Source organism: Crocuta crocuta, unplaced genomic scaffold (genome assembly GCF_008692635.1).
Source record: "Crocuta crocuta isolate KB4526 unplaced genomic scaffold, BGI_CrCroc_1.0 scaffold225, whole genome shotgun sequence".
NCBI classification, from domain to species: Eukaryota; Metazoa; Chordata; class Mammalia; order Carnivora; family Hyaenidae; genus Crocuta; species Crocuta crocuta.
Window position 1 is genome coordinate 2,331,097 of NW_027530408.1, and position 11,475 is coordinate 2,342,571.

General features: G+C 50.0%; 1 protein-coding gene across 1 annotated transcript in view; it reads right to left on the reverse strand.

Moving 5' to 3' along the window:
• The window catches only part of NKX2-6 (NK2 homeobox 6), a 14,228-nt gene extending 10,604 nt beyond the window's left edge, over window positions 1-3,624 (reverse strand). Inside the window, exons 1-2 of the mRNA XM_077766648.1 lie at window positions 3,348-3,624; window positions 3-491 (exon numbers count right to left, since the gene is read on the reverse strand). Of these exons, the coding sequence (XP_077622774.1) occupies window positions 3-491; window positions 3,348-3,624 (766 nt within the window). The remainder of the gene's footprint in view (window positions 1-2; window positions 492-3,347) is intronic.
• Window positions 3,625-11,475: the final 7,851 nt, after the last annotated feature.

An 11,475-nucleotide genomic window follows, 5' to 3' on the forward strand; every position in this document is an offset into this window, starting at 1 on the left:
GCCCGCGTAGCCGCCGCCAAAGCCGGCGCTGTAAGGAGCGCCCGCATAGCCGCCGTAACAGGAATAGGGCGCCGCGGCGGCGCTGTAGGGGCCAGAGAAAGCCGGCGCCCCGGGGCCCAGGCAGGGCTTGCCATCCCGCACCAGCACGGGCACCGCCACCCGGCGCGGCGCCAGGGGGTGGCCCGCCAGTTCTAGGGACTTGTCTTGGCGCTGTCTCTTGCACTTGTAGCGCCGGTTCTGGAACCAGATCTTGACCTGCGTAGGCGTGAGCTGCAGCGCGCCGGCCAGGTGCTCGCGCTCGGGCGCCGACAGGTACCGCTGCTGCTTGAAGCGCCGCTCCAGCGCCACCACCTGCGCCTGCGAGAAGAGCACCCGTGGCTTCCGCCGCTGGCGCGCCTTAGGCTGCTCCGTGCCGTGGCCGGGGTCGCCGACGCCGAGCTCCGGGCCCCTGGTCCCGCCGCGGAGGGGCGAGGCTGCGCCGAGGCCCGGCTCTAAAAGCACAGGAAGGAACAGCGTCAGCGCCCAGCCTCGGGGTCCCCTGAGCAATTCTTTCATGGTTCTCAAGGGGCGCCCCTCTCCCCTGGCAGCCTTCGTTTCGCGTCCCCTTCTGTCCCCGCTGCTGACGCCTCATCCCCGTCCCAGGACGACCTCCCCCCGCCCAGGCCCTGTCGCTATTGTACCTGCAGGCACATACGCAAATGTTGACACTCCAGGGTCTCCCGTGTACAGCCTTTCCCAAAAGGGAGTTGATCAAGAATCTAAGACAACGTCATTTTTTTCTTAGAAGGTCTGTGTGGGGGTGGTGGGGTACGGGTGATTCCTGTGGTTCGATTCTAGTGTGGTGGAGTTTGGGGAAGCTTTAGCCTCGAGGACCAAGTGTGAGTGTGGGGGCCTGTTAGATGGAGGTGGCTTTGGCCTGCCCTGGGTGGAGAGGGGACGGAGAAAGAGAGACAGAGATGGGGATAGAACGGAAACGTGGTGACGTGCTTGCCAGGGGGTTCCTGTCTGCCTGGTGGTCCGGTGCTCATCCCAGGTTATTCAGATCCAAGCACAGGGGCGGGTACCCCGAGTGTCTCCCACTTTCACCCCACCTTTGCACACACCCTTGCCTTTTTGGTCATCAAGTGCTCCTCTGGCACAAGGGATCCATCCCATCTTTCCTGGATGTGATTCTCTGTGGTCCAAATTGGCGAAATAAAATAAAACCAAACGAAATATTTCGGTTTCCTGATTCTTGGTTTGGAAACTGGGGTTCTCTTGGAGGTATATATAAAGTTTAGATCCACATTTGGCTTTTTAAAAAGCAGCCTCTTTCTCCTTCGGGGTCTCCTTGGCAAGCAGGCGGCATTGGTTTTGCCCTGACTTCCTCTTCCCAGGGTTGGTGCTCTAGCTGATCACCTGTAGGCGGCTATGCCTGAAGCTCGCAGAGATACAGACTTTCCTCCCCTTCTTCCCACCTCTCTTCTATCTTGACTAAGCTCTGTTTTAACTCAGGGGTGGGTAGAGAGGAAATGCTGAGTTTTCATGGAAAATCACGACAGGAGAAAATTAGGAATGCGGAGTGGCTGCAAGTTTGCGGGGCGAGCAAGGTAGAGCAGAACACGCCTGATTCGGGAACGTGTGGGTTGGAACCCGGCTCCAAATCCCCAACTCCGTTGACACAGTCTCCTGGAGGCAGATGATGGGGTTGTTTGATATCTGAAGTTTGTGTAAATAAAAACTTTCTTCAGCCTTCCTTCAGCCTGTGTTTAGAGAAACTGGGGACATCTTGCAAAGAGGAAAAATACTGACGGGTGTTTTAATCCTAGCAAATTGAAAAGTAACAGCTGACCTTAAGCAACTCTTTGGAACAAGCAGGATCCCATTTGAGAGTCGCTGACCATGCAAGCCAAGGGGCTGCGTGCCTCCCTGGCGCATGCTAGCACCCCGTGCCCTTGGTGTGCAACCCCTCTTGCCCTGCAGCTCTGAAGAAGGTGGTCTGGGAATAGGCGAAGCACGCAGAGGCCACCACTAAGGTTCCATCACTGATGGGGCCCTGGGGTTAGTCCCTGGAGCTCCGCGGAGGTCACTCCTCGGAATGAGTCCACAGCAGCCTCTTAAGTGATGCTGCCCAGGGATCCCCAGCTGAGGAGAAATGCACCCTGAGTGCCTTCAGATGCTACGTGACAGCTGTGCTCTGAGGACTGTGACCCTTTCTCAACAAAGCCAGAGTGAACGCCAAGTTGACTGAGCCGATTCAAGGGAATTAGTGTTTAGAGTCTGCTGCAGAAAACTCAGGCCTCTCTGAGAACACACAGCAAAGTTTACTGTTCTCCAGGCTCCTGGAGTGGGTGAATAACCAGGCCGCAGCAAACAGCTCTGAACTAGTCCCTTTACTTATTCATTTGAGCCTTGAATGGATGGGCCGTGGCCGGCCTGGCAAAGGGGGCCCCCAGACGCCTGCTCGGAGGCTGCAGAGGAGGCGCTCAGGCGCAGAGAGGAAGAGTGGCTTTTGCATCGCTCAGAATGTGGAGACTCTCCTGCGGAAGCTTCCTGGGTCTCAGGAACCAATGCAGCACAACTCACTGCCTGCTCCTTCCCGTCCTGCCGCTAGACACAGGTGCCGGGGCCTCGCTTCCCCAGCACTGAGGTGGCACTTTCGGAGACCAGGCACAGAGATCCCCGCATCGCCCCCTCAGTCGGCTCCCAGAGCTTCGAAACCTGGAGCTGCCCTTACTCTGCTCCCAGACGCGCAGGAGCGGCCACCAGCGCCCACAGGGCCATTCAGGCCTAGGGGCTCAGACACGACCTGATCTGGTCGCCACCTCTCTTTGTCTAGAGGAGGAACCCGGGCGGAGGGATGACTGGGCCGGCCAGGCCACTTAGCAAGCCTGAGCTGAGGGCGAGTTTCCATTCCCAAAGCGCTCGGCTGCTTTGATGGCTACACTTCTGGCAGTCGCTTTAGGGTAGAGAGATGCGGAAATGGCAAGGAGGACCTCCTGTGTTGGAGCACAGCTAAGTTACCTTGAGGGTTTTGCTGTGAGAAAGGGAAGCTAGAGTTTCTGGGAAGTGTGGCGGTGACTGGGGGGTGATGAGCTTGTGGGAAGCAGAGGGTGGGCTGGGGGAATAATGAACTCCCTAAAATTCAGGACCTTGTTTTGTTAGCCACGCAGGAAGCACCCTGGAGGTGGGGTGGGAGAGGAGGCTGAGAGATCTGCCTTTTGGAATTCTCAAACGAGGGGAAATGGGGCGAAAACCTCAGAGCCAGAAAGACCAGGAGATGCGCCTTAGGCCCACGCGCCAACTGGTCGTGACCATCACAGCCAGGATCCGCCGGTAGAAGCCAAGACCTGAGCGCGCGTACTTACGTGGCTCCTCCACCCGTTCTGAGTCCATCTCTGCGACCGTCTCAGGGGGACCACCAGGAGACCCTGACTCGTCCTGCCTTCTGTTTCCCCCGCGGGCACTGCAGGTGCTGTGAACCTCTGACTTTTGCGGTTCTGGGACCAGTCGCTGGCACTGAAAACGTTCAGGGCTCCCCCGTGCCTCCCGGAGTCGCAAGAAGTGGGGATCTATCTGCTCTGGCTCCAGCCTCAGGATGTCATTGACCGAGAAGGGGGTGGAGGTGACAAGGTTCAGCGGCATCCCGAAGGCGCAGGAGGCGGGGCTGGGGTGTCCCTGGTCACCCTTTGGGTGTCGCCCTGAGCTTCCCGTGTGGTCGTTGCAAACACAGCGGGCAGACGCCCAGGGTCCTGTACTGCGCCTTCCTCTGGGCCATCCCTGCCAGTCGGGTGACCGAGACCTAGTGAGGAGATGGCTGACCCTCATTGGTTCCGGCAGAAACCACGTGCTAATTCATATCGTTCTCCCTCGGAGCTTTCTTCCCTGGCCCTTCGAATTCCTCCTCAACCCCCAAGCCACCTTCCAGAAAGGTTTGGTTTGTGTCGACGGTTCTCAAAAGCCAGGAAATAGGAGAGTGCTGCGCGCAGCTCGGATCTGGGCGATAGGGTAATGGAGGGAGCCGCAGAGGTCAGCCCGGTCCCCTGGGGGCTCCTCTGGAGGACGGGAGAGTATGGGGGGTGGAACCCTTCTCTGCAACCCGAGCCTGTCCTTCCGGCCCGGCCTTTGCTCAACTCTCCACTCACCCGGCCGAGAAAAACTCAAGTGGAGACAGCTGGGCACGCGCGGGATCGGAGGAACGTGCTGGAGTCTTAGTGGGAGCAGGGTGAGGCCCCGCGGAGGGGAGTTCGGTTCTGGGAGCAGAGGCCGGGCGCGGGAGGAGTGACTCTTGACCTGCCTATGCCTAGCCTCAGCCAGAAACTTCTCGCTTTACGCTGAGACTGGGTCTGGGGAACCCAAATGGCCACTTCCTAGGACGAGCATCTTAGCTAAGGCCACAAAGACTGGGTGAGGGGGCTATATTGGGGGAGCCCCCTGGCCTCTTCGCAGGCTCCGCGAGTGAGTGGGGAGGAGGAAAAGTACTAGCCCCAGCTCTCAAGGTGTCAGACGGGGGCTCCCAAGTTCCTTCTCTTCCTCCCCTTTAATCTCCCTGAAGTTGATTGTTTTCAGCGTGCATACCTTCAATGTGTATGAACTCCGTGTCATTGTGTTTCTTCTCACCACACCCCGCGGCTCCCCGCACCCACCAACCCCTGCCCCCAGTGAGCAGAAAGCTTCGAGGAGCAATAGATCTTCAGAAAACCCCCTCGGACACAGCTGGCAACAGTGAAAGGAGACAGCATGTACAGCGGCTACCAACGTGAGGCGGGAGTCAACGTGTCTTGTCCTTGCCCTGGACACAGCTGTGGGATTTGATTAAAGTATTTACCTCTCTAAACTAAGGCTTAATCTTAAGGTGGGGATAAGAATAGACTCATCGTAGGACGATTGTGAGAACTGAGATAAGGTGTACGAAACCATCAATGAATGTCCACTGCTATTACTCATGCTACATTGGTTCAGTTAAGTATACATGATTTAGGGCAAGCAGTCAGCGCAGACTCTAAGGAGTTTTAAAGTATCTTTTAATCAAAATGAGACCTTGCTAGAGTTCTTTTTTTCTGGGGGGGAGGATTTCAGATGAACTGTTTCTTAGATAAGCATTCTGAAAAGAATTCAATGTTACAGGAACTGTCTGAGCTTTATTACTGCCTGAAGTCCACATAAGTCCAACTCATCTTTCTAGGCTAGTGGGCACAGAATTTTGGCACATTTGATGGTTCAACCAAGTAATGATTTCTTATACATCACAGCGTTAAATCTTTACATCAAAGCTATACCCTAGGGGTTTCCAGTTTCCCCTTCTCTCTCTCGCTTCCTCCCTTCCTCCCTTCCTCCCTTCCTTCCTCCCTTCCTTCCTCCCTTCCTTCCTTCCTGTCTTTTTCAGTGATGAGTCACCATCAGAGAGGTTAAGTGATCCTGAGGTGGCCCAGCTCTCCAAAGGCAGGGCTGGCTGGAACTCTGGTTTTGCCAAAACAGTATACCCCCACTTATTTGTCTTTGCTCCCAGAGACATCAAAATCTTGCGATGACCTATACATTTATTTAAGGTTGTTTTTTTTTTTTTCGATGATAACAGTTATCATGCACCCTTTGGGGGGAAAATAGGAAAGTAAGAGAAAGTTGAAAAGAAAACAAGATTCATCCAGAAGCAACATTTAGCTCACCTCCTTCTTTATAATATCTTGGCACAGGGTGTATGCGAGTTTGTGCCTTTTAAATTTACATCAGAAGCATGTCTGACACATCATTAAAAAGTTTTTACAAATGTATTTGAAAACTACAATATAATAGTCCATGTTATGGATGGCCCATAATAGGCTGTGTTCATAGTTGTAGATTGTGTCTATTTATGTCACTGTAAATAAAGCACAGAGAATATCTTTGTGCCTTCAACCTTGTCAACATTTTTGGATTATTTCCCCAGGATAAATATGTAGAACAAATAATAATGAATCAAATCCCACGACTTCCTAGAAAAAAAAAGTATTATCGTATTCTCTTCTCCGCACAGGTGTAAGCAAACGTCTGGGAGGTGGGTATTTACTACAAGCACTCTAACCTCCTAATGGGCGAATTTAGGACATTTTCATTGAGAGCCCTGAGCTGGCGCTCAGCCCGCCACCCCCCCACCCCCCCCAACACCAAGCNCCCGGGGGACTATCGCGCTCTGGGAAGACCTAGAATACTGAGAATGAAGGCCATAGAATAAAGGAGGGTCTTGTCATCAAAAGCCCTGAGTTCAAATCGTGCTCTCGCTCTCGGGTTCGGCTTTTCTTTTCTTTCTTGGTTTGTTGGAGAGTTGGGACAGGAAAAGGCTTTCTGACCCCTCGCGAGCGATCGGTGCAGACACCAGTCAGCTTTACGGAAGGAGCGGCTTCGGCTCAGGCTCCCGCCCACGCTGAGCAACCCTGGAGAGAGGCTCCCGGATCACTCTAGCCCAAACCCTGCGGGGAGAGGGGCCGGCCTTCAGACGCCTCCCGGCCGGGAGCGAGCGTGCTTCGCCGTACTGGCCTCAGCTTTCCGTGGTCTTCGCTTGCTGCGTTCTCGGTCTCTCCCCAAGTCACCTCCAGGACCCCCGGGACCTGGACTTCGCGGCAAACAGGCCGAGCCTTGATGACACCCCTTCCTCCTCCTTTAGAGCTAGGGAGCACTGGGACCCTCTCCCGCCCCGAGGCACAGTGGAACCAAGAACGTGGATCTTACCCTCGCCTTGCCAATTGCAACCCTAATACCTGGGACAGAAGCGACCAGGCCAGCGGGAGGTGGGGGTGGGGTGGGGTGGGAGGTCATGGGCAGGGGCCAGGAGTAAGCTAGGCAGGCAGGCGTTGAGAGGAGAAAAACTGAGGAGTTCTGAGGCTCTCAGGCAGAGCCGGGCACAGCCTAGACCGTGTGGTGCCACGGGATGTGAATGTGTGTGTCCCTCGCTCAGAAGTGGAAACATCATCATCATCTCTCATTTATTTTTGAGAGAGAGCGACAGGGAGGTACAGGAGCAGAGCAAGCAGACAGAGAGAGAGAGAGAGAGAAAGAAAGAAAGAATCTTAAGTAGTCTTCACACTCAGCACAAGCCCTCCGTGAGGCTCTGTCTCACGAACCTGGGATCATAACCCTGGCAGAAATTGAGTCCACTGTTCAAGGGACCGAGCCACACAGTCACCCCACCATCTCTGTTCTTAAAATGAGATGGAGCTGGCCATGCCAGGGGAGTGAGTGGCCTGAGTCCACTTAAGTCACACAATAAATAAAATCTCAAACCAAACTGGGTCCACCAGTGCGTTTGAAGCCACCTACCCTGGGCCGGCTCCGTCCAAGCTCTGAACATACTAAGGAAATGAGAGGCCTCAGCCCTGTGATCTTATCCCAGTCTTGCACAGGGGACAGACTTTTAAATTATTCCCATGCAGTGTGATACCATGCACCATCATACAGAATCTGTGCGTGAAGTATATTGAACCTCTTCCCATTCACAGTTAACAAAACTCCTCCCGTCCCACCCCCTCTCATTTTTTTCCAGACTATCCTAAAATGAAGGGATTCCCTCTTTAAAACTCAATACACAACAGGCAACTCCCAATGAAGTCTGGTGCTGGGGTCCCTTGGGCTTTTACACTGTAGCAGGATCCCTATTAGGCTAGACTAGGGCTCTGGGCCTGTTGTCACAGTATATCCCCAGAGCCTAGGCTAGCAACTGGTACATAGTAGGTCTCTAGTAAACATTTGTTGGATAAAGAAATCTGCCTTGTTTGCATGGGGATGGTCCCCAGGATACCCTGGGGACTGGTCTAGAGGTGTCTGGTCCACCCAGGGCTGGGCAAACTCCGAATTGCCCACAATTGCACTTTCTGCTTTGCCACTATCTCTTTTGGTGGGACCCATTTTAAAGTATTATAATAATGTAGTTTTTTTCAGTACGTGAAATATTAACATGATTCTAAAAGCCAAAATTATGCACAAAGATGTGACCATGACACCTTTTCCTTTCTATTCTCATTCTCCATCTCCCACCCCCCTACCTTCCCCAGTTCCTACATACTCCCAGGCTTATCATATTATTCTTTTTGTGCTCCCCCCCTACAAATGATCAGATACATGTATTTCTTTAAAAAAAAAAAAAATGTTTCCCCTTCCTTACCTGACAAGGTTGCATAGTATGGGTGGTCCTTCTTGCTGTAAAGCAATGATATTAAGATTTTTTGTATTGATATCATGCTTCTAATCCTATCCATGGGTTGCTATTGCTTTGTAACACAGGGTGTCCCTGCTGCAACAACAATCTCTGCACACTTTCTGCCTGTCTTTCCTTTGCTCAAAATAAGCTATTCCATGTCTATGATGTACTCAGGACACTGAGAATCTCTCACTATTCATGACTGCTGCCACAGATCGTCATGACCTTATTTTCGCAGAGTGCATAACTCTGGTCTTAAAGCAAACCCTCTCAAACACCACATTGCATTTTTTTCATTTGTTTTTTACTTTATTATTTAACTTTATTTATTTTGAGAAAGAGAGAGAGAGAATGGGTGAGAGCCTGAGCAAGGGGGTAGGGTGGCAGAGAGAGTCCCAAGCAGGTTCAGTGCTGTCATGGTGGAGCCCCATGGTGGGAGCGCCATCCCACCAACCTTGAATCATGACCTGAGCAGAAATTAAGAGTCAGTACGCTTAAGCAACTGAGCCAGCCAGGCACCCCCAAATTTTCTCATTAAAAAAGTGACTTTTCACTTTTTTCTTTTAATTTAATTAAAATTAAAATTAATTTATTTAAATTTTATTAATTTAATTAATTTTATTTAATTAATTTAATTAAAATTATCTCTATAGTACAGATAAAGAACACAGAGGTTACTTATAGTCTACCCAATAGCGGAGGAAATTAGAATCCAGGTTTTCTCAATAGGGATCCTGGTTCTTTCTATCATATGCCTGTGTCATAAACAAAAGCTGTTGCCCTTCACCTCTATTCCCCATGGTCACACTTCGATTCCCCAAGAGTAGAAATGAAGATTTGAAAAATAGCTCAGAATATTCTCTAAAATAATTTCTAGGTTACAAGTGAGAAAATGAAGACAAAGAAGGTTAAGAAATCTGTTTGGGATCTCACACATCTCATTTCCAGTATGGTGCTCTTTCCTGTAGAGCACACAATGATTAACATTAAATAATGTTTACTTATTTTTGAGAGAGAGAAACAGAATGCGAGTAGGGGAGGAGCAGAGAGAGAGAAAGAGAGAGGGAGGGGCGCTTGGGTGGTTCAGTCAGTTAAGCATCTCCCTCTCTCTCTCTCTGACCCTCCCCTGCTCATGCTGTCTCTCTCTCTCTCTCTCTCTCTCTCTCTCTGAAATTAGTAAAACATTAAAAATTTTAAAAAAGAGAGAGAGAAAGAGAGAGGGAGACACAGTATCTGAAACAGGCTCCAGGCTCCCAGCTGTCAGCACAGAGTCTGATATAGAGCTTGCATGGGGCTTGAACTCCAGAACAAAGAGATCAGGACCTGAGCCAATGTCGAAGCTTAAAGGACTGAGTCACCCAGGTGCCTCCCCTCCTTAGCACCCTTGTTTGTAAGGAAAATTCACTACACATTTTTAAATTTCCCTGAAACTATTACTTTAATATTTTCCAAATTATTTTATTCAATATAGTAGGTATTTTCTGAGTGCCCACTCCTTCAGGGAGAGGTAATCAGATAATTGATCAGCCAAACCAGGACGTTTTTGAAAGAAAGGAAGCAGTAAGTGGATGGGATGTCAGGCATAAACCACAACTGTCCCAGGCAGACCCCAACATAGGGTCAACCCTATAACTAAGGGAGTTTGCAAGGCTCTTAGGACACAAAGATAAATAGCACACATTCCAGGACCTTCCAGGAGTATCCAGTCAGTAGGGGAGAAGTCCAGTGAACTTTTATCATAGAATGTTGTCAGCACACCCTTATCTGGTGGACTGACATTAATGTGCTTAACTTCACCTGTTTGATGGAGAACAGTAAAAAAAAAGTTTTTTAATGTTCATTTATTTTTGGGAGAGAGACAGAATGCAAGCAGAGGAAGGGCAGAGAGAGAAATGTAGAATGAAGCAGAATCCAGGCTCTGAGCTGTCAGCATAGAGTCTGATGCGGGGCTTGAACCCACAAGCCGTGAGATCATGACCTGAGCTGAAGTCAGATAATTAACCGACTGAGCCACCCAGGCGCCCCAGGAGAACGTTTTTTACTTATAATATTTTCATCATCAAAATCTATGATGTGAATCTGATTGTCATACTTAAGAGGCTGTTTGATCACTGATGTGTTTTTCATGCCTTCACAAGTCAGGCTCACCTGCAGTCACACACCTAAAGACCCCTCGCTAGCACAGACTTCTCCTCAGAACAAGGGATACTCCCAGCTTCCATTCCTTCCTCGAGATACTCTTACAATTTGCTCTTTTCACTTAACAATATGTCCAAGAAACCACACCCTCTTTGGTTCAAAGAGATCACCCTTATTCTTATTCTACAGTTGTCTAGTGTTTCATTGTGTGAATGCGCCAGCCATCTTTATTCAGCCACTCTCCTGTGAATGAGCTTTTCTTTAGGTTTTCGCGGTATTTTGCAGTTACAAATGATGTAATGAATGACGTTGTTGCTATGTGTTTTTATATTGCTAGAAGTGTATCTTCAGAGCATATACGTACCAGTAGGCTTGTGGGTCAAGAGTAAATGCATATATAATTTCTTTGGGCATTGCCAAATTCCTATCCAGAATGGTTGTACAGGTTTGCATTCCACTCGGGATGTACGACATGATAGGTGAGAAATGGTTTCTCAGTGTTGTTTTAATTTGCATTTCTCTATAAGTGAGAACATCTATTTATATTTCTAAAGGATATTTACATATGTCTATGTATGGATACATATGCATGTATAATATACATACAGACATAAAATCCACACACGTCCATTTAAGTTGTATTTTCTCCCATATTCTGTTATTTTTAAGGATTTTCTATGTATCAGCTACTTGGGTTATCTGTGTACATGGTGCAAATATTTTATTCCTGTTTGTCAGCTGTCTATTCACTTCTTTTATAGTGCTTTTTGTCATGCATTTTAAAAAGTGGTCACTTGGCATTAATCTTCTCTTTAATCATCTCTGGATTTGAGTCCAAGTGAGAAAACTTTTCCTTATGCCAAGGTTACGGAGGAATTCACCCCTATTTTCTTCTAGTACTTTCACAGTTTCGTTGTTTAGGTTTAAATCTATCTGGAGTGTGTGTTTCGAGTGTACAGTGGGAGCTAGGGATCGAATACTGTCTTTTCCCCGAACGGCTCTTGGGGGCCCTGTTAACGGTTTGCCTGACATGAGTTTCAGAGGCGCTCTCTGCGAACCCCAGAACACCAGCGCGGGAATCTCAGGGTTAGGGGAAGAGCACGGGTGGAGCGGAGAGGAGAGCGGGGCAAGAGATTTCTGTTACTGCCGCTTTACACGTCAGCCAGCTCCCCGGTTTCTCCCAGGCA